Genomic DNA, 23,432 nt, shown 5'->3' with positions numbered 1-23,432 from the left:
TATAAATATGTTATTTAGGATAACTGATTGCAAGAGAGATCTCCCAGAATATAATTTGGTGTAATAGCAATTTGGAAATTAAAAATATATATTAATAATAATAATAAGTAGTAGTAGTAGTAGTAGTAGTACTGACCAAAGAGACGTGTTTTTTTCAGTGTTTCACTTAACCAGGTATTTCAAAGATTTGGATCATTCTGTTCAAATGGAATAATTTCAGGTCAGTAAAAATGAAATAGTTTCTTTTATTTTGAACTACTATCAACATTTCAAAATAAACTTAATTCAGTTTATAAATAAATGCTTTGAAAATAATAAATATCTAAACATCTATTTTTGAAACATTTGGGATATCCATGGTAAAACTCAGTAAAAATAACACAAAGCCTTAAAATATTTAGTTTAACCCAGGCATGTTTATATTGAAAAAGAAGCCTCAAGAGGGCAGGAAATGTGTATTTTAATGGGCACAGGTCTTCCAGTCGTGAGAGACTGCCTCTGAAACCCGTGACTGCTCTTACTGGTATGGTGAAGTTTGTCTTGTGCAACTCCTCCCTAACATAAACCTGGGGGATTGGGTCAACAGCCAGCGAGCAGGCAGTGGGAAACATCACCCACCTCCACGGTATGCCAGGCCCAGTACAAAAGTAAGTTGCTTCCAGGACAGAGGAGAAAGGCAGATGTTCTCCTCGGGCTGCTGCAAGGGGATGTCCCAGAGTGAGGTTTCCTCCGCCAGGTGATGCTGCCTAAAAAGGGTTTGCCGTGAGAAACTTGGAAATGCAAAGGAATGAGAACTGTAGGGAAGGGAATCAGAAAGGAATAGTCCTTATGTAATGTCAGCCATGCATGTAACTCACAAAAAGCCACAAGATTTTTGCCTTGTATAATAGGGGAGGATGACAGTTCCTAAAACATGTAAATAGGTAGGATATATTGACAATTTAAGAACAGCAAATAATATATGTAATTGGGAAAACAAAAATTACCAGTACAATGAGATATAGTGCCACTGTATCTCGAGGAATCCATGCACTGTCCCTTTGCCAGCTCTTCTCAGCAATACAGAGTATTTCCACTTGATGGCACCAAATTTTATTTTTTTTCAACCTCAACTCCAAACAATTCTCTAACAAAAGAGAAACTGAATTGCAAGGAGATAATCAGGATGAACACATGCTTTTCTTTCTGAGTACGTTTCTTTTCTTAAAAATCTGGAGTTGTTTATAAGGAATAGAGTGAATTTGTTACAGTGGCTTTGCCTCTTTTATTTGACCATGACCACGCGATCATTCAAGCTACCTATTATTTTTCACTGCTTAGAGAATGTCTCCTTTCAAAGAAGGTTGTGTTATCATATTGTTATAAGAGTCAGCTCCTGAATGTGGATGAATCGTACATTTTAAAATAAATTTTGGTTTTAGCCCTATATTTTGCTTATCTTAAAAATGAAAGGCACTCACACAGATTATAGAAAAATAAAAGGCATTTTTTAAGGGCTGAGTATCAATTTTGATCCTTATCCTGAATAATCTGTTGCTTATTAATAGTATTTACTGATGAGCAATTCTCCAATTGCTTAACTACATTAAAAACAACTTTTATAAACTTAGCTTGTACTTTTAGGCAGTAGAGGTGTAAGCAAGCAAAAATGTAGTTTAAATAGTTGTCCAGTCCTTGGAGGTTTCGCAAGCTTTAGACAATGGTCAACATCACATACAATGCACCAGATAATAATAGATTATGTACAGGATAATATTAGATTAAAGTAAATATCCATTTATTGTTTCTCATCTCGTCTTTCAGCAATAAGCGATATAAGGCAGAGCCAAGTCCTGTGTCTGCACGGTACCTGCATGGGGGAGGGAGGACAACAGGGTTCTTGACTAAGCCTCCCAGATACAGCAGTGACACAAATGATACGCAGAACCATCTGTTGAGGTCCTACAACTGCAAACTAACATTTATCCAAGTTTAACGTGATCTGTCGCGTTCCTGACAGCAAAAGAATGAATGCAGTGCAGCACTGGGATTGGAAAGGATGAGAGGGGGAGTCCTGGCCAGGTCAAGGATAGGGAGGCAGGGACAAGTCAGAGTCCTGTGCATGTCCTCATCCAAAATTAGGGTACCCATTAAGGGTTTTGAAGGCACAAGGTTATCCCAAAAGTCTTATGCCACACACAGATTGTATTTTTCTCTGGGTCTTGTATGAGTAGAGTCTGCAATGCACCTTCTGTAAAGATCTGCATGTGTGCAGCGGTGATGCACTTAGGATGCGCTGTTCTTACTGTGCAGGTCCAAATCAACCACTCTGTGTGTGCAAATTAAGGCAGAAATTTCCTGGCTATGTCACGGTTACTGTGTGTCCATCACAGAGCTGCCCTGTGCATGCCCATGCATGGTCACTTAGCTGTCCAGATATGCAGTATGGTTGGACCTGTTGTTACGGCCATGACCAGGCTGCCAGATGTCCAAAAATCTCACCCAACTTACAGGAAAGAGGAATTTTGGGGAAAGTTTCATCCAGAAGTACCTGTCCCTTTCTGCCACCTGCTGTCTTTTCCAGCCCTCCAGGTCCAAACTCTTCCCAGTCGAGTCCTGAGTCCACCTCTAAACGACTTTTCTGGCCCCTGAACTTTAAAGGATTTTTCAGTGCAACCCCTTCATCTTGCTCCAGCTCACAAATCTATGATCAGAGTGATTTCCTCTCTTCAGAAGTATCTTTCAAACCTAATTTCCACAAAGTTTCTCTCTCTTCTGTGAGAATGTTAGCCACTTGCCCAGTCCTGCTTCTCACCAGGAAAATTTTTACACAGTCTTAGCTTCACTCGAGACCTGGTCTTTCATTGAGAACCCCCTCTTTGAGGATGTGAACATTTCATGTAGCCAGGGTTCTTGGACCAGCTCCTGAACTCAGTCACTGAGGTTAGTTTGCCACATAGGTTGGCTTTCATCCTTAGAAGAACAGCATGGAAGAAAGCCTAACCCTGAAAACATGGAAGGACAGCACCTTCACGGAAATCCAGTTATTGTTTTAAACAGTTCATCTTTTATCATTTCTGCCTAATAACATCACTCATTGCAGTTAACTACATAAAAAGAAAAAAATTCAAATAATAAAAAAAAAAGCTTTTAATTTGACTTTATGCTCTTGTTCTATCAGTTCTTCCCTGCAAATTTCTGTTCAATTCAATTACTACATGGCATTTGTGGTGTTTCATTTTCTGTTAGAAGCTGAAAAAAAAAATGATGAAGAAATCCAAGAGGCTGTAAAAAGAGCATGAGCCTCCTTTCTGGCTTGTAGACAGACTGGAAAATGCAAAGAGCAATCACTACTAGCCAAAGATTTATTAGAGATGAAAAATATAATCTGGAAACAATGTTTATCTTTTCCTCAGAGGAAGAAAACTCCTGGCACCACAGCTTCTGCCCAAGTCACTTTGGGTATCTAGAGTCCAGCCTGAAGCTACTCCTGCACGTACAGAGGTCCTCCAACGTGCTCCAGCCACAGCACAGACCCACTTGTGCCTCCCTGCTGGACTACGTGGGGCTCAATTAACAGCTGCACTTCCCCTAGGACAGAGGTCTGACAGCCAAATTCATTTTTCATGGGCAAGTTAATCTCACTTAAACCCTTAATTTTCCCTATACAATAGAGGTTTGTCATGTTAGTCTTAACTCACAATTAAACCAGAAGTTACTAATTCCAGGAAAAAAAACTCTCTCTTTTAATTACTTTTTCCCCTCCTGTGTTCCAACAGCTACTTTTGCTTAGTTATTACATATCCTGACAACATACCCATGATGCTGTCATATTTTAGCAATCATTCATTGCTGTTCCACACAAATTCTGCAACCCCTCATTTTTATTACTGAAAATTATTTTAAATTAGAAATAGAGTCATGAAGCAAAGATAAAAAACACGTGTCAATGTCAAATGATTTTGCAGGCATCCGACTCATCCATATATTGTTGCTTCTTCTTTGTGTGTTACAAGGACATTATGTGAAATTACGGCTGGTGTTATGAAGCCGTCAGAAACTTGCTGTCTCTGTGCCTAGATTCTGGATGATTCTGTCTGTAAATGGCTTGGCCCACTTGCTGTGTTAGGGTATTTCTGCCCTGGTTGTAGTAGCCCCACTCAAGCCCAGGTGGAGAGCTGGACTAAGTTCTCAGAGGCAGGTTGTCTGTGCCCTTTTTGCATTCGTATTAATTATAGTGGCAGGAGCCAAGCTTGGCCCAACACCCCGGCATGTTATACCTTTCCCAGGTGGGAAACCATAGACCTTCTCAACAGCTGGTGCAAAAGAAGCCCGACACAAGAGCAGTACAGACAATCTGGGAGCGGGGCTCTTCTGAGAGCTGAAGACCTGGGGTAACACGTCGGGCACGGCCAGGGTGCAGGCCTGCTCCTTCCAACTGCTGTTTGTTAACAGGCATTTCAGTGTACCCACCGACAGACCTCCTTTGCCGTAAGCAGTCTCGCTGAGATGCTAGAGTACAAGCAGAAATAAATTAACTGACACTGGCTTTTGTGCAGACTAATGCCAGAAATGTGTTCTGCAAGGACTTTAAAGAACAGAAGCCGCTGAAGAGAGCTGAACTAAGTGGAAGGAGTTAATGGTGTTAATCTGTGCAGGATCTGAAGCAGCTAAGTGGACGGCAATCCAGGAAGCTGCTCATTTCCGAATGGTATTGGGCAAAAAGACAGAGATATCAGCGGAGCAAGGGTCTCAAGTGGCAAGCTCACTGAAGCAGAGAGGAAAAATCCAGATAGGCTGTTTGCACTATTTGAGTCTTAGCGTATTGTCAAGAAAAAGACCCTTCACGCAAAGAAGGGCTTTCTGAGAGAGAAATCAGGAACCCACAGAGGCAGCTCAGTAAGCGAGTAACCCTGTTATACTGATTCCACTGATAAATGTGACATGATGGTGACTAAGACCACAAGAAGACGAGACTCAAAAGAAATATAGAAGAAATCACTAACACAGGACCGCTGCACATTCAAACAAACAAACAAACATTAGAAAGTCAGAAGAAGCTATTCAGAAGAGACAACAGAAATACTTACTAGCATCGGTAATTAATATAATATAATATAATACAATATAATACAATACAATACAATATTGCAGAAAAGTATGACCAGCAAGTACTTACACACATACAAAATGCATCAGTATGTCGCCAGACACGCCAGCTTAGAAACAGAAGCAGTAAAAACATAAAGACAGTACAGGGTATTTTTTACAGAAGTGGATAACACCATGCAGGAAAGGAGTGTGCAGCGCTACGTACAAAGTGACACAAGGCAAAGCATCTTACATGAGCATCCCACATTGACAAAGAGAAAAAACACAGATTATAGAGGGCATATAACTGAAGAACAACACCAAAAAGAGTTGTGCAACAACTGAAACTAAGTCCCTTTTGGCTACAATACAAAGTATAGAACTGCTTTGTGGTAAAACATTAGCAGTAGAACTGCATTGTAATAGAGTATAAGTAAATACCTAAACAGATTCAGAAAAAAACTCTTATGACTTTTAAAATGGATATTACAATGCAAATAAGCTACATCTCTTAAGAAAGAAAATAAAGTTTATCCCATACCATGAAACTATTATCTTTTGGGAAACATGATTAACAACATCAGCACATAGCTGGCACAGAAAGAAAATCCTAACAGCACCACCAGAGGAAGTGCATCAGGCTGTTTTTCCATGCAGAAGGACTTACCTGCAAACATGCCACATGCAAGCCGATACATTTGCTAAAACTTTTAGCAGCAAAGCAATATATTGAAGGACATCTCACAGCTGAGGGGGGGAAAAAAATGTTATTGAAAAGAGAGGGTGTTGTTATTAGGAAGAATAAGTAGTCATGGCATTTTTGAATGGCATCAATTTTCTGGGAAACGCATAATATGTGGGTGGCATTAAGTAACTAGTCTATGTGGCCATGTGCCTTCGAGCAAGGCATAGGATGCTCTTATTCAGCTAACTTACTTAGCATTGCGTGCTTACAACTATAGGCACGTATTCCAAGCTGGTAATCACTATTCCTTCAACAGTCAATGAAAAATAAATAAATAAATAAATACAAAGGCACATCTAATGCATAGATCGTGCAACCAACTTTAGAAGAGATGAATCATACTCCAGAAATGTTTATTTCTCTCCACTGACTATAATGGGACTCTGGACATTGGTAAATAATTGGTAGACAATTAGACTGTGAACGCCTTCTAGTAGGGAAGATTAATGTCACACAAAACCCCCAGAAATGTTGTTTTCCAATTATTCTTAGTATCTGTTGGACAGACTTGCTGAGGAAAATGCATGTATTTTATAGTCTTGTTTGTACCACTTGCTTTGTTTGCATTTTCTTTGGCTGTGAGCAGTTTGAGCCAAGAAAATATGTTAAGTCAAACTCATCAGTTTTTATAGAATCAGACAGTAAATACTGGGAATTGGTGGCATAAAGAATATAGAAGAATACATTTAACAAACTTCTAAATCCTGCTTTCCAAAAATAGGGTGGCTGTATCCAAGTTGCCTAGTGGGAAGGGTCTCTGGCCAATACTAGTCCTGTAACCGTGCCTGGGAATTGTTTTGGTTGGCACGCGGTAAACCAGGCAGAGTAAGCCAGTGACTAGGCTAAGAGTAGGTAGTGTGGCCAACTGAGCTTTAGTTCCTAAGAGGGTTCCCTGTCTCTATTTAATGAGCAATCTTGGAAGTAGCCAGTGCAACCAGTCACCTGCCTAGGACAGGATCTGCACAGAGTCTTGCATTGATAAATCTGAGTCTGTGTCTCCATTATGATGTTATTTATGAGCAGCTTCCACTCTGATGCTGAGGACTTCCTGCAAGCCAAGAGCCCTTGTGCAGGGATCCCTGACAGAACCAGGGATTCAGGCTGGGGTGGTTATAAGACAGAGTTCCCTGCCCTTTACAAGAATTCATAAAGCCCCAGAAACAAGTGAGTATCATGTTTCAGGTTTGGATGAATATACGTTTTTTTTTTTTCCTCTGAGTGTTTGTGTCGGGGGAGAAGAAAGAACTAACTACTTATGCAAAACGAAATTATGGGGAAAAACAAGTTAATAATCTTGGGTTTTCCCAAAACCTCCCACTGAATTTCAGCTGTTTGCTTTCAATTACCAGTCACAAAAAAACAATTGTTTAAATCTCTGCCCTTCACAACTGAATCATCAAGCAAAGACTTAGTTCAATTGGATTTCACAGAGATGACAGGATCTGTCAGTGACTTTAACAATGAAGATTTTCCCCTATGTCTGGTTTTACACGCCAAGTTTCTTTGTGCTTCGCCATAGTCTCAGACACAATCAGTGTAATTCCAGTGCAAAAGTCTATCTCAAGAGAGTGTCACCTGTGCAGGGAGGGATCTGTTGCGTATTAGACTTCACAGTCAGAACAGGTGCTCTAGTCACCCACCTAATAATTATGAGGAGCATACTCCTATTAATTGAGTATAAAAGTCAAGGATATCTTGTTATGACCCACTTTTGTCTTTAATATTGACAAGTATAAGATGATGGCATTAGTGGTCAGGCTGGGATTTAAGAAAACAACAACAAGGCACACAATTTTGAATTCCATCTGTCTTCCTTGACAACAAGTTCCTCCAGCGGTGTGAAAATGGTTCAGGACAGAAATAGCCAATACCAGAATATTTTCCCAGCTAGTAGATATTGAACCCTTGCATGTTTTCTTACAGTGAGATCAGGAAAACCTCCTGGCCTGGGAAAACAAAAGAACAAAGCCAAACAGTACATGATACTCTCGCACAGGGATCCCACTAGAGCTCAGCCTTGACTGTGCCCATCACAGTCTGCATGACGAGGGACCTAGCTTTGGAAGGCTCAGAGGAGACCTGAGTTAGATCCTTAGGCCACTGAGTCACGTTTGAAACCTATTCCCTTTTACTGGTTAATAGCCTATACAATACATGACAAGAAACTTGGCAATCCCTTTACGCTGCTATTAGTGTTAATAGCTAATGAACTATAGAAGCAACAGACAGGGTTTTTTTCCCCGATTGATTAATTTAAATTTAACCTTAATTTGTTTAGATCTCACTGAGAAGCTGCTACCTTATTCTGTGCTACAACTGTTGCAATTAGCAGAAGCATCCCACTGTGAATATAAGGCTGATTACATGCTATATACATCTAGAGCAGAACGACACTGCAAAGATGTCTGTTGAAGAGATCAGACTACTAACTCAAAAAATACAGCTTTATCTGCAAATATTTATTCAGCAGCATATTTTGAAATGGACTATAGCATGGTAACATTTTGTGGGTGGAAAATATTGTGTGCCTTACTTATTATACCCAGCATTTTTGAGATCCAAACACTTTGACAGACATAAAAAAAATCTTTTTTCTTTTTTTTGGTGATACATTTCTATCTTCCTCTATCTTCAGAATTCTTATACTTGGATTCTGGCGTAACATCTCCACAAAGCAAAAGATAATAATTGTGGAGAACTTGGGTCATTGTCGCGTTGTGAAGGAACAAGGTGTGGAGCATGTGTGAATTTTTCGCCTTTGTTGGTGTTGTGATGTTATGGATGTTATGTTGATTTTGGTGTGGAGAATTCTTTTGGTTGATGTAAGTGAAGTTTGTGAAGATCATGTGATGAATGTTGATGAAAGTATATTTAGTGGCAATGCAAATAATATTTCAGCATATTTGTATTATGAGCTTTCAAATATCCATATCTCATGCTGGTCCCACCTTCAGTTTGTGGCAAATTCTAAGTTTTAAGGAACTTCAACCTGAGCTCTAAATGAAAATAAGCTATTTTAATAAAAATAACAGACTGCTTTTCAACATTAGATGAACCCTGAGAAGGCAATTAAAAAAAATATTTATCTAAATTGCAAAGATTTTCTGCTCTTTATGATGAATAAGTCGTTCTTACAAGAAAGCAGAATACTGTGGTGTATAACTGGATTTTTTAAAACAGTAATAAAGTAAAATCATATGATACTGGAGAGCACAGATTGATTGGGATATGGTGTTCCTGATGGCTATAAAAACCCCATCGGAATGCAAAATCATTAGTTAAAACTAAGGTACCATAAACTATATTTAACTTTTTTAGATTTCTTATAACACAGGACAGTCACCTACCAAACTGTCTTATCTGATCAGTCTGACTCAAAGGAGAGAGTTTCTTCCATTCACTTAAATAAGATGTGAATTCCACTCTCAATAAGACAGCACCTTCTAAAAAAGAAAGAAACAAACAAACGAAAATTACCTAAAACACTCCAGAGACCATCGTTGTTATTAAAACATTATAATTACTATAGTTTTACAGTAGCTTTTCGATATCGCAACCTGGCAGAAGCCCCAGTGCTCAAGATCACGGATCGCCAAATTATGGTTCTTCATGGCAAATGGATCGCAGCCCTTACGGGTAGAGCTGCCACAATGAGGAGATGTCAAATGATTTAGAGTCTGTGCTGGTACATGGGCTGCTGGTTAATTCAGTTTGCCAGTGGTGGGCAGAGGCAACAAAGCAGGGCACGGTGTCTGCAGTCATTGCCACCAGCTCTTCTAGGTCTCAGCTTCAACCTGATCCAGCCCCAGCAGTCTCGAGACCAATGAGACTACTCCTAGCATTTCCTCTCCTCTTGGCTTCCCAACGATCAGGTAGGGGTATGATGGCTCTCAAACATTTGAAGAGGTTGATAGGTATCCAAGTGTCAAGAAGGTTGTCTGCACTTGCTGCTGTTTCACAGATAAAGCAAGAAGCGTTCCCTGTTATGCAACTTTACACAACCCAAAGTATTATATGTGAGTGGAAAATATGTGAAGGTTTATATAGCCAAATTAGCCTACAATAGCCTTGGCTAGGTAAATTTACTTGTTTCCCAGGGACTGTATTTTCAAATGCTATTTTCTGGAAAGGCACAAATATCAAACATAAATTCCACCTAAAGGAAGAGCTTTTTATTTTCAAAAACAAATGAAGGACAGGTTTCCTGATTATTCCAAGCAATTGCTGTCTTAAAAATTCAATAAAATCGAAATAATTCTGAGATATTTCTTTTATTTTTTTTTTTTGAAGAGACAGCAGAAGTCTCCTATGAGTTTAGTTTTTCTTCACTGTGGAAACCAAAACTTTTCTCTTCCCTCAGCTGTGATAGCTATTGGAAACAGGAACTGATTTCGCATTGCATGCAGCAGTTATAATTTTCTGGACAATCTGCCCAGGCACTTTGATGGGCTGTAAAGTCTTCTCAGCAGTATACAGACATAACCAGAGGCTTCAGAAAGAGTCATTCCAGATTGCATTAAGGGGTCTTACTGGGTTCAAACAAGAATTAAGCCTAATCATGAAATCTAACAGTTCTCAGAATCCATCTCATCCAGCATGTAAAATGCTTAGCCTACATAACACAAGATGAACTGTGCCCAAATCCATGGAGGAAGTCAAAAACAAGCAGATCACACTACCTTAAATGATCAGATGCAAAGTAGTAAGCATGCAGAGTGCTTTCACTCAGCATGCTCCATGGTCTGGGAACTAGGATTGTCTCCTAGGATGATGACACTGGGACTGTGAATCAATCCAGCCAAGCAGGGTACAGCTCCCCACCCTCCTGCTGTGTGGATAAGTGACTTCACCACCAAATTATAACACAAAAAGTGGCCACTAGCACCATTTGCTGGGATTCCCTCTTGTTCTCCCAGCATTCATAAGGGAAGAAAAAGAGGCTTCAGAAACTGTATTTCTTCAGAAGGTTGCTCCAAGAACAGCAAACTACCTGCAAGGAAGGAAATACCTGACACAAGAGAGACTGAATCACTTTTTCATGCTGTTAAAGGCACCCGTGTCTCTCCTTTGACTGCATACAAAAGGTAGACATTTATGTTCATTTGCTCCCTGTTAAGATGTCCCAAGCTCAGTGTAGGCATTGCCCAAGGCTGATGGGCTGATTGGACTTGCAGTGCCTTGAACAAGATTGCTCTGAATAGAACTTCACTAAAAAGAAATCAAAAGTAGAGAAAATAAACGATTCATAACCTAATTACTCCATGTGGTGTTTGGCAACCACTTGATTAAAAAAGAGAGAACTACCATATCGAAACCTTGGGCAAGACCGTGTCCTTGGATGTGTTACAAGTTGGTGCTTTATACTCCTTTGGAAATGAAAAATTCCCAGCAAGGAACTCTGTAAAAGAAGCAGACTGCCTGTAAAAAGAGCATGACCAGCAAAACTGGCTGGGAAAACAAGAATGTCAGATAGCAAACAATCACATAATTACAGAGCTTATTTTCATTTTGCACTGGAGTGAAAGAAACATCTTTCAAAAGTACTGTGAAAAAAAAAATCAATCTTTTTCTGAGTCACACAGAATGAAAAATTTATTCCCAGAATCTAAAATAGCAAACAGCCTGTGGACTGGAGAATGCTCCTGAGATTCCCAATACCCATGTTTAAATAATTTCTATCTGACTGTGACTTGCTTAACCATACTAAGATCATTTTTAATTAATCCAAATTAAAATGGATGGTTCTCTTGCAAAATATTGATACCGAACACTTGTAATTGGGACAACTACATGACAGAGACCTAGGGCCCATGGCAAATCCCCCATCCACTCTCTGGTGCTATGACTGTCATTTACATGAACAGAAGCAGACAGAGCAAGAAAGACCCAAACAAGCACACTGCCTCTGCAGCACCTGTTTCTGCTATGGAACAGAAACACTGAAGTGCTTGGAAGGACATGAAGTAGAAGGGATGGCTGCGTGTGAGTGTGACCTTCCACGCAAGAACCCAGCCTTGCAGACTCTTCCTTACCCTTTAGCTGGTTATCTCTGGTTTCAGGAAAATTCCTTCCAAAGCAACAATTTTTTTTTTCATATTAATGTTTTATCAAAAACTACTTGTAAGTTTCTACACAGATCTATAAACATCAATTGGCCAAAATCATTTCTGCAAAAAAAATCACCAAACTGTCTTATAAAGTAGCAGCCTCTGTAATTAGCACAGGGGCAGACCTAAGTTAAATTTAGTAAACGTAACTCAACTGCAATGTACTCCTTTGCTTGCATAAAATAAAGTAGCTCTTTGGCCACTCTAACTTTCACTACAGTTCAGCATGATGTGCAATAATATTCGGCATCAGGGAAGATTTAAAACAATTTTTCTGGCTGCTTTTTCAAGAAAATTGAAAAGTGTATAACTAGAGCAGAGACTGAGTTACCATTTTCAGGTAACTTGGTCTCTGCTCTAGTCATAATGCTTACATAATTTAACATTTTCACATTAATTGTAACTGTACACTGCATTTCCAAAGACACGTGAGAAGAACATACCTTGAAAAGCAGCACACTCCACAAGAACAGAAGAAATACTGTTTGTAGGGGAGGGTGTCTCTGCTTCTTAGGACTAGCAAATCAAAAAGTCCATGAGTTCATTATGTGAAACCGCAATAATTATAGGTTGTCCACAAACGTATTTATGAATTTGTTTTGGTCTTTACCTAACTTTTCTAGCCTGTGCTAATGTATCTCTTCAAACAGAAGTCAAATGTTCTCATAAACAGAAAAATGTCATCAAATTCATTTCTCATTTTCCCAGTTTCGCTGGATGCAAAAGCATTGCTAGATATAAAAAAGCATTGGCCCCTAGCTTTTAGTATTCAATTACAGTAGCCTGAAGTATTTTTTTTTAAGATGTATCCTTATTTATGATGTGTAGACTAATGTATTTCCTGGCAAGCTTAAAAGAAAAAAAAAAAAAAAAGTGATTCTTGCACTCCTCGTAAATATTTTGATCACTTATTTAAGGAGTCCATGAATTATTCCGTTAAAATCTAGTAGGTTAAAAACAAAATAATCTTTTGTATTTTCTGGTGACTATAGAAAAAGAAAGGATAAAAACCTGTTCTAGTTATAAAGCTTTTTTTTTCTGACATGTTGTGGTTCAGATTTTGTTTAACTTCAGAAATTAATTTCTGGTACAAATTCTTGCTTGTTCAGAAAAAAAAATCATCTGAAAGTATTTATCATCCAAGAGTTTTTCATTATTGCTATTTAGAAAGTTCTTCAATATTATTTCTTTCCAAGTTGAATTAGACAACGTTTCATACAGATCTATAAACTCTTTAGATGTTTCTTATCGAGAGGTTAAGAGGTGTTTTAGAATTTTTTTTTTGAAAAGGTTTATTTAGTGTCATTAGTTGTATTTAATCCCCCTGAGCTGAAGTACCATAAATCAAGGTTTCTCTCACATGCTATGTCAGTCTGCAACTGAATCCAGCAATTCCATGCCTGAAAATAAACACTTATTCTATCCATGTAGTTGTGGATAAACTGCTCATGCTTACATTTTCAATGTATCAATTGAATTTTCCACGCAGAATCAAACTTATTATGTATTATTTTTTCATAGATTTAAGCCCATAGAAACAGCTTCCTAGTGTGTTTTAATTGATTGGTAACTGAAGATGATTTCTTAGAAATCACATAATAATGGTGGTGAAATATTAGCCATCTCAAGGGCAGAAAGTTAGGAGGTTTTTTTTTTTATTTCCACAGTCATGGTTATCAGATTTAATACTGTGCCTAATCAAATATGCAAGGATTCAATTACAACAGAGACTGAACAGTAGAGACATTAAATAACTTCTATAAAAGCTTGAAAGGAAGACAAAAAATAGACACAACTCACCCTTTATAACACTGTGACACATTTTAAAACTAGAAGTTTTGTACTGTTTGCAGAGCCCCAGATTACTGGTGCAAAATGACAGCTTTCTCACACACACACACACACACAGCCCAGCTCAGGCTGTGTTCTGCACTCTGCAGCTCCAGCAGGCATCCAGCCACTCAGCACTGTTTGCACTGTGCTGTGCAACCCCCGGGTGATGGACCAGAAGTGATCCAGCCCGGGGAACAGCCGTGGTACGGAGCTAAAACCACCGCTGCTTTTACAGGAGCTGAAGCCACTGCTGCTTTTAGTGGCAGGAGCTTTCTCACGTCTGGATTTCAAGCACTGACTGACTGAACTGTTCTGGAACTAAGCCGTGACCAGCACACCTCCATGTCAACTGGCTCCAGGTGGACCCACATGCTTTGCTTAGTCTCTCTATTACCACCATTGTGGTAATAAAGAAGGAAAAAATATATATATGTATTCCCTTGGCTAGATATTGTCCCATACCAATTTGGGCAGTCTTGAGATACGCTGGATTTCTGTTCATCTGCCTGTGAACGGGAATATGGCCTTGAGTAGCTTTGTGCTTAGTTTACTTTTTGATATGCATGGATACTTTTTTAACAAACAAGCAAAGGTCTTTGCAGAGGAAGTGAAGGGGTTGATCACCACTGAATCAGTGGAAAGGCAAAGCCAGTACCATTTCTTCTTCAGAAAGAACTTTGTACCTGACTCTGCAAGAAGACCCTGCTGTTGCTGTATTTTGGTTTTACCGTGATGGACATTTAGCTGCTTTGGTAATTCTTGTTGCTTTCAGAAATACTTTCAGCATTGACACTTGTTAATGTAACTGTAGCATTTGGCAAGCCCAGAAGAAATTCTCTGCTCAGTCCCATTTGAGAAATCCTGGGCATGGGGTAGAGGGCAACAGCTCTTCCTCTACAAGGGTTCTCAGCTACGGAGATCCGCAGGCACCTATTATTGTATTAAAGTGAAGTTGCCGTGATTAACAGGGGGATGGGTTACAGTGTCCGGAGGATGCTAATGCTCAGCTCTACAGCCCTGTTTTTATCAGATCCTGACCCACCAGTGCCCTTGTCCTCCAGCACCCACGAGGGACTAGCAGGATGAGGGTGACCAGTTGTCATACAGGGTGCGGATATCACAGCACTAAGTGCTGGCTGGCAAGCAGGCACCAGGAAACCTTTCCTCTAGGTACAGGTGACTCCATTTCTTCTGTCAAAATTATTCACTTTTTTTTTTTAAAAAAAGAGAGAGGGAAAACTAAAATATTAGTCTTCTCGGTAAGGTGCGCTGTTAACAGCTGTGAGCTTTGGATGTATATGAAATAACAGCTTTTGTCTCTCAGGATGATTTCACCAGCGTTGAATTGCCTTTGACCATTAACTAGAAATTCACTTAACCTGAGATTAATCTTGAAAGACAGGAAATGAAAGGTAATGCTGAGCAGGCCTTCTGAGACATGTTTTAATCCCAGCCTTTGACACAGGCATGGTTCTGTATAGCAAAATAACAAATGAGCTATCCTCATCTCCCTGTAAAGTCCCACATCTGTAGTGTTTACCTCAAGAAATCTAGGAAGGAGAAACACTTATCCATGCCCATCACTGACTTTTTCTACTTCACCTTGGAATAAAACTAGAGTGCCTCATTTCCACTCCATTTCAAAATGGGGTCAGTAACACACGTGAGTTCCTCAGCGACATAGCATTTTGTATCAGGAAGACACGGAAGAACTCAGATTATGTGGTGGCTGGAGATCTTTTACACGAGGGAAGGGAAAATTATGACTGCTGTGTATAAACCTGCAAAATGCCTATGGTCAGGCAACATCAGAAATTCTCTCTCCTTCTCCAGCGGTTGTAATCATACAAAAGGGATAAATGATATGGCACTGCCCAAGGAAACCTGAGCCGTCATTTCTTCCAGCATTTCGAAAACAGCCTAAAGAAACAAGGTAGAGCAAAGAATTGCTAGGCATTTGGGTAAGCAGAGCACACAGCCTTCTTGGTGTTTTGAGACTTAATGTAGACATTTAATTTGAGACAGCTGTTACATGCTTTCCTGAAGTTGGTCAGGTTAAGTTTTATCACATATTTATATTTATATTCTTTCACCATGAAATGAAATACTTTTGTGAGAGTTACAACTTTAACACTTGGGTAGCTTTGAACTCTTTTTAAAAAAAAAAAAAAGCTGTAAATAAAGATACTTAACGCCTTATCGATTTAGTTGCGGTATCTTGTACCATGACATTTGCTGAGCAATAAGAAAAGTAAGTTGTACTTCAACTTTGATTTCTTTCAGTCAAGCAGAGGCTCACAGAAACGGCACACCCACGTAATTTCAGTGGGACCTTCGGGACACCTTACCTCTCACTGCACACTGCAGAAGTTTGCCTTGGCAACCACGGAAGGAAGAGGAACCAGCGGTGTCGCAGTCACTCAGCTGTTTTGGAAGGAATTTGTCCCCACTGGAACACACACAATCCTTGTGAATTCGCTGTGAAGAGACATGACTGGGGCAGAGCTGGATGTGGCAGTCCCCAGACCGCCCTTGCCTTTGCCGATCCTCCATCCCTTCCTTTCCTCCAGCAGCAAAAGCCAGAGCTGGGCAGAGTGGAGGAGCCCTGGGAGTACCCGGGTTCCCCCGAGTCTCAGTCTCGTTGCCCTGAGGCCTCTGGACCTGCCCCATGGATGTGGGCCGGGCCATGGGGCCATGTCAGGGAGCAGCCACAAGGGCACCCTCAGCACGGGTAGGCTGTTGCCACCCCCAAGGCCACCCCTGAAGCAGGTCTGCCACCTTTCCCGGGAAAGGCTTTGCCCTAACACACCACAAGGCCAGTTGGCCGCGGTAGGCCGCACCGATGTCCCTCTGCCCAAGTCACCACCACGCCTGACCTGGTCACACAAGCTTCACTCTGGCCTCGTTTCCCCAGGAGCTCAGAAGGAAACAGACCAAGAGCTGGGGCTCCAGTGCACCCCCTCGGGTCTCCCCAGCTTCACCAGATTGGGGTGCTGTGGGGATCTGTCTGACCTGTGGATCTGAGCACTCACTCAGCTTTTTCACGGGTACAGCCCTGTACTGGGAGGGTTACTTCAGTAATCCGAGGTCGGTGAAAGGAGGAAGGCTCACCCCCCATCTCAGCCTCCTTCAAACCCACACAGGCAGATGGGTGCCGCTGGCCTGAACCGGACAGTTGGACCCACGGGCTGCAAACACAAACACTTGCAAAGCAAGGGGCAGCCCAGAGAGGGGGGTGCAAGAGGGTCCCCCCACCCTTCCCTCCTGGATTTAACGCTTGAGGGGTGCTCACAACCACCTCATCCTGCTCCTTCCCCTACAGCCAAAACCTGTACAGGGCTGAGGGTGCTGCACACCCGAGGCAAGAGCAGGATCCCGAGGCAGCCCCCATGGGGAGGGCGCCCCAGGGACCCCCGATGAGACCACCCACCGCTGTCCTCGGGCCCCCAAACCCTCCATGCTGATGCTCGTCCTGGGGAGCATCCATTTTCCGTGCCCTTCTCGCCCCCCATCCCGAGGGGACCACAAACCCAGTCACCCCCTCCTGCCTCTGACGGGCGGGCTCCGCTTTCAGGACTCGGCTTGGCAGAGTCCGCTGAGCAGCTAATAACATAACAACCTGGCTTTGATCAATCCGAACTAATTACCCCTCTTAATTAAAGCCTTTAGCGGTTGTTTCAGTGTTTTGGCAGGGCAGCAGGGGGGAACAGCACTCGGGGACCTGGCCCCCGCACTGCGCTCTCCGCTGCCGAGTGCGCTCGGGTGCAAGGATTTATTGCCACCACGTCAAGAAATTCTATTTTTTTTTCATTTTCTTTTTTTTTTTTTTTTTCTCACGTGCAAGAGTCAAACCGAAATTTCAAATCCGTACACAGCGAACCCGCTCTGTCCATATAGATACGATATTCAGGGGGGAGAGGGAGAGGAGGAAACCAAGAAGGGGGGGGATAACCGGCAGGCAGCGGAGACGGGGCAGGAGCAACATACTGGAAATATATATACATCGAAATAATTAAAGTGGTGCAGCATTCCCGGCTCGGTTAATACAGATCCCAAATAAATACCGCAGAAATTGGCTTGGCGCTTTTCTTTTTCTCTTTTTAAACCATCTCTCCACCTGAGATGCAACAACGACAACAACAACAAAAAAAAAAGTCTTTAAAAAAAAAAAAAAAAGAGGAACCAACCAGTCCCGTAAAACAGTGGCGATATAGAGCAATAATACACAAAAACCGCTTAACAGGTGCATGCAAAGGGGCGGGCGCGGGGCCCTTAGGGCTGCAGCAGCGGCCCGGGAGGGGGCGGCGGGTCGGGGCCCCCCAGCTCGGCGGGGGGCCGGGGCAGTCCCAGGGCGCTGTCGTGCAGCTTTCGGACGTGCTTCTTGAGGTCAAAGTTCCTGCAGAAGCCTTTGCCGCAGGTGGGACACGTGAAGGGTTTCTTGTCGTTGTGGGTGTGCATGTGGAAGGTGAGGTTGTACACCTGGTGGAAAGCCTTGTTGCAGATATTGCACTTGAACTGCTTCTCGCCGCTGTGGGTCAGCTTGTGGTTTTTGTAATTGCCTGCGGAGCGAGACAAGAAGGGCAAAAGGGAGCCGGTGCTGAGAACTGGACGCTGCGAAGAGGAGGAAAAAAAAAAAGGGACAAAAAAAAAAAAAAAGAGAAAACCAAAAAAGCAGCCCTATCCCATCCCCAGCGCCCGGCTTCAGCAGAAAATGCCGGCGAGTCTCTGAGCGAACAGCCGCCCCCTTCCCCTCCTCCCCGCTCCTTTTACAGACACGGAGGGAATTAGCGAATAAACCAAAATGGCATCAAGGGCGAAATAAAGAAATAATCACAAATAACAACCAAAAAAAAAACGGCTTTAGCTTTCCCGATAGCTCGGCGAGGAGCCCCGAGGGCTGCCGCTGCCGGGCAGGGCAGGGAGCGGAGCTGCCCGAGGATGCCCCGCGCTGCTGCCCCCCGCTCCCCAAAAACTACCCTCTTCCCTGCTCCGAGGCCACGGGGAAAAGGCTAGCGATGCGTCCCGATCAACCCACGTCTCTGCTAAAGGGAATTAAAAGCCAAATGCTCTTCCCACCCTCTCCCCGCCGAAAACTGTCCCGCCGCTTGCTCCCGGCCGGCCGGGAGGGAGCAAAGGGCGAGGGGGCCGGCGGCCGGTACCTTTCTGGTGAAATCCTTTGCCACAAAATTCACAGACAAAAGGTTTGTAGCCGGCGTGTATCCGCGTGTGGGTGTTCAGGGTCGAGCTGCGGTTGAAGGCTTTGCCGCACTGGTTACACTTGTGGGGTTTTTCCTAAGGGGGGGGAGAGAAACGCGAGGCGCGGCGGTTTTTTGGGGGTCGGGGTGCTGGGGGTCGGGGTGCTGGGTTGGGGTCGGGGCGCTGGGGTCGGGGTGCTGGGCTGAGTGCTGGGGGTTCGCCCTGGGGGCTCACGGCTCTCAGCCCCACGTCGCCGAAAGCAAACGAAATCACCCCAAAAGCGGAGGCTGAGACACCCCGGCCGGGCTCTGCGGTTGCGGAAGGGTCGGGCGCCGCCGAGCTCCCCCCAAAAAGTGACGGGGCCCGATTCGGGATGCGGGGAGGGGGGATGTTCACCTGGGTGTGGATGATCTTGTGCCGGCACAGCGTGCTCGCCTGCCTGAAGCCCTTCCCGCAAACTTTGCAAACAAAGGGTCTGGCTCCCGTGTGCACCGGCATGTGGCGAGTTAAGTTATAATGTGCGTTAAATACCTTGAAAGTCAAAGCAGACAAAAACAAAACAAAACAAAATAAATAAAATTGCGGTTAGAGCCCGAGCTGAAAGCCATCGTTTGCAAACCAACCGAGCCAGCAAAAGGACCGAAAGGAGGAGCCGGGGAGGGGGGGGACAGGGTCGCTACTTGCCTTTCCACAAACTTCGCAGGTGAAAACTTTGGGCTTGCTGCTCGGGGAGCCGCGGCTGAAGTCCGAGGTCTTGTAGGCGATTTTCTCCGAGAGGATCTGAGCGCTCTCCTTCATGTAATGCTGCAGCTGAGCCTGCGACAGGTCCTTGAAGGCTGCCCCCGCCGGGAACTTGTCGGCGGCCGGCAGCACCAGCTTGTTCCGCTCCGCCAGGTACGCCTTGGGCTGCGGGTGCAAGGGAGAGCTGAGGAAATAAGAAGCCACCGGGTGGATGTTGACACCGGAGGACGGGTGACAAGGGCTGTCGCCTCGGTTGAAATAGCACAGGGCTCCCATGGCGTGGAAGGAGGAGTGATTGACCACTCGGGGTCTTACCAGTTTGTACTGCTGCAAGGGCAGGGCGTCGCGGGGGAAATCTCCTTTCAAGCTCAGGGCACAGTTCAAGAGATCGCCGCAGCTAAAGGAGGGCGAGGAAGAGGAGTCTAAGTGAGCCTTCCTGGGGTCCGCTCCGGCCACGGCCGCCTTGGGCAGGGGGTCGTACGCCACCGGGACAAAGGGGATCATGCAGGGGATGGAGGAGTTGAGGTGCAGCGGGTGCTTGGGGTCGCCTTTGGCCGCGGAGCCGTGGAGGAGCTGCGGGACGGGGATGGAGCGGGGCTCGGGCGTCCGCGCCATGATGCGCTCAATGGAGAAGGCGAGGGGCTTGGGCGTGCTGATCATGGTGCTCCTCGCAGACAGGCTTTCTCTGGCCGGAGGAGTCGCTAGGATTTTGGTCGCCGTGTGGTGGCCACTATTGTCCATGGCTGGATTGCATTTGTTCGCCCGCTTTGAGCCGCTTTGGTAGACGCCTCTTTTTTTTCCCCACTCTCTCTCTCTCCGTGCCTCTCACTCTCTCTCTCCCCCTTTTCTTGTCACTGAGCTGCAAGGAGGGAGAGCAGCATCGCCGCCGCCACCATCGCCACAGCCTCCGCCGGCGGAACCAGCCTTCTCAGTCCAGTGGACTCATGCCAGCCCATCACAGTTTACTTTGGCGCACCAATGACTCGGGACAATCGCTACTTATTTCTATCAATAGAAAGTGTTGTGTCAATAACGCAGCCAAGATCTCGCCAATCGTTAACTTCCAAGAGGAGAAGGTAAACTAGATAATTGCTCAATTCGCTTCCAACAGGCAACAGGAAAAGTTTTTTCCCCCCCAGTAAGCGGCTACTTTTCATTGGCGCCCGCGCCTCCCCCGCCCAGGGAAGGAGGCGGCTCTCCGCTCCTCGCCTCTCCCCTCTGCCTCCCTCTCTCTCGCTCCCCCCTCGTATTTTTTCCTTATTATTATTATTATTGTTATTATTATTTGGCAATCTGCTTAACCAGGCTTTAGAGGCCAAGCAAATCCGAGATCAATTTTCTTGTTTGGCTTTAAGTGACATCATCTGAAATCATTGTCCAAGCGCTAAACAGGGATGTGAAACCCGATTCAAGGGCAAGCGCCGGGGTGTTTGTCAAACGAGGTGCAGCAGCAGCAGCGGCTGGAGGGGAAGCTGTTTGCTTCCTCGCCACTTCCCAGCCCGAGCTCTCTTTGTGCGTGGGTGTGCGGGTGCGTGGCTGAGAGCGGGAGGGAGGAGAAGGCTGCCCTGCTCCTGGGACAGCTCCCGGGCTCCTCGCCGCTTTCGAGAACGAGGTCAGGTGGCGGCGAGCTTTAGGAAAACACAGCACACAGCACACAGCACGAGCCGGGGGCTTGCGGCAGCCAGGCGGCGAGAGCAGCGAGCGGGGGTGCAGAAGCCACCCGGGGCAAACCCGGAGTGGGGGAGAGAAGGGGTGAAACGGGACCTGGGCTGCGGGGAGAGGGAAAAGGGGGCAGGAGGAGGGAGTGCCTCTAATTTCGGGAGCACTTTATACATATATCTATAAAGTAACCCTCATATACGCTAGGTATAGTTTATCAGTCCACAAATAATGCACAACACAAATACCGAAAGCTTCGGATCGGTATGGGTACACAAAGAAATACACATCCTTTTATATTCATATACATACATATATATATATATATATATATAAAACACCGTATATGTATATAACACGGTATATATTTATATATACGTATGTACACAACTCTCTATATGCGTATACGCCTAAAGGAGCACTCCCCACGCATTTAGGCCAGACTTGGCGGCCCTATTCCGGGCGGGCCCCGGCTGTTTATGGGGACAGCGAAGCTATCGGGGGAAAGAAGAAGGACGGCCGACAGCAGAGGAGCTTGGTACTTTCACCCCAATCCCACCCCCCAAAACGAATCTGGGGGACACGGCAGAAGCGCTCCCAGTCCCCAGCATCACCCGCCGAGACCCCCGTGTCCCACAGCAGCAGGGTCGGGACCGCAACGGGTGTCTCGGAGCTGGGGGGCTTGGGGGGAGTCGGGGTGCCGTAGCCCCTTACCTGCTGCCCCCCGGCGAGGCCGCTGTCCCCGGGCCGGGGGGCCGGGAGGGGCCGGAGCCGCGTCCGAGCATCCCGCTTCTCCTCCGTGGTGGCTGCCGGAGGAGAGTTTCCCCCTTCAGAGCAATTTGCGTTTAATTCAATCTAGGCAAATTTCCTCTCGATTGGTGCTGAAGAAGGGAATTATTGTTGAGTGGGTTTTAGAGGCTTCAAATCCCATATACTTAATACGTTAACAGCTTGCTCTTAACTGGTCTTTTTGGGATTGACTTTTTGACATGTGTTTGAAAGTAAAATATGTAGTGTCATTTGAGCAGGGTAAATATCCCACAGCAGCAATTACAGCCCTGCCATTACAATTACACCGGTCTCCTTAATAACGGAGACACACTCTTGGAGAACCGGGAGCGCGGTTATTCGTCGCTTCTTTACGGGTACGCCTCGCTTGCTTTCCGTAGCACACGGGAAAACTTATCTTCCTTACTGGTTATTAAATAACGATCTAAAATACCGGTTTTTTTCCTTTTTTAAATTTTCTGTTTCGGAAGCCACCCTCTCAGAAATGGCGTTTTGCCCGTGCTGGAGCTGCCCGCAGCACAGCAAATCAATGCCGATCCATATTTTCCGTCCCGTCCCGAGCCCTCCGTGGCACTTTGGGACCTCGTTATTTTATTTTAGGCTCCGTGATGAAGCTGCCGAGCCGCGACTCCCTGCGGCTCTGCTGGTGCGGGGACATGCTCCCGGGGCCGGGCCGAAAGCAACCCGCGGCCGCTGCCTTTCCGCAAGGGGCTGCGGGATGCGGGGTGCGGGGATGCGGGGTGCGGGATTCCGAGGGGGAAAGGAGCGAGCCCGAATGACCGAGCCCCGGCGGAATTAGGGGCAAAACTTTGGCCTCGAGTTGATTTCGCGTTCCGCCCGGGAAAGCTGCTGTTCTCTTTTTCCCCGTAATCGGTTTTGCGTTTCATTCGCTCCTAAGCTATGTTCTTGATATTGCTCACTTGCATTATGATCATAACGGATCTCTGCAAGCACTCAAAATCCGAGGCACCGGCGAATTCATCTCTTCGTCAGGATTACTCCAATCCGATCCCAGAGGCGATTAGAGGGAGGTAAAACACCGCCTAAAGCCTAATCTTTAATTTCTTCCCCCTTAATAAAATGAATAATTCCATTGCGTTTCTAAGTAAAAAATGAATTGAAAAGGATAATAACTTCGCTAACCTTCTGCTGCGCGTATTAAGCTTTTCCCTGGGAGCGTTTGGCGTAGCGCTCCGGCCTCCGGCCGAGCTTGGGGCCGGTTTCGGGGGACCCGGCTCTGTGTTAGTGCCCTTCCCCTAAAAACGCCCCGCGGCCCTCCTATCACCGGGGGC

At 44.7% G+C, this 23,432-nt stretch overlaps 1 protein-coding gene across 1 annotated transcript; it reads right to left on the bottom strand.

Moving 5' to 3' along the window:
• Positions 1-18,027: 18,027 nt before the first annotated feature.
• Positions 18,028-23,225, bottom strand: FEZF1 (FEZ family zinc finger 1). The gene is made up of 4 exons (XM_066990574.1): positions 19,636-23,225; positions 19,348-19,482; positions 18,915-19,047; positions 18,028-18,314 (listed from the first exon to the last, which is right to left on the bottom strand). The coding sequence occupies exons 1-4, from the start codon at positions 20,431-20,433 to the stop codon at positions 18,028-18,030; spliced, it is 1,353 nt and encodes a 450-aa protein (XP_066846675.1). The 5' UTR covers positions 20,434-23,225.
• Between the last annotated feature and the right edge of the window lie 207 nt (positions 23,226-23,432).

The sequence above is a fragment of the Anser cygnoides genome, chromosome 1 (assembly GCF_040182565.1).
Source record: "Anser cygnoides isolate HZ-2024a breed goose chromosome 1, Taihu_goose_T2T_genome, whole genome shotgun sequence".
In the NCBI taxonomy this organism is placed as follows: domain Eukaryota; kingdom Metazoa; phylum Chordata; class Aves; order Anseriformes; family Anatidae; genus Anser; species Anser cygnoides.
Note: the sequence above shows the minus strand (reverse complement) of the source record. Positions and strands in the feature narration are given on the sequence as shown.

Bases quoted from the DNA above. Each gene is read 5' to 3' on its own strand.
- FEZF1 (XM_066990574.1), bottom strand. From the start codon at position 20,433: ATGGACAATAGTGGCCACCACACGGCGACCAAAATCCTAGCGACTCCT. The intron at 19,483-19,635 runs GCAAGTAGCGAC...TTGACTTTCAAG, and splicing joins CCTGCGAAGTTTGTGGAAAG to GTATTTAACGCACATTATAA. The intron at 19,048-19,347 runs GTGAACATCCCC...CCCCCCCCTTAG, and splicing joins ACAAGATCATCCACACCCAG to GAAAAACCCCACAAGTGTAA.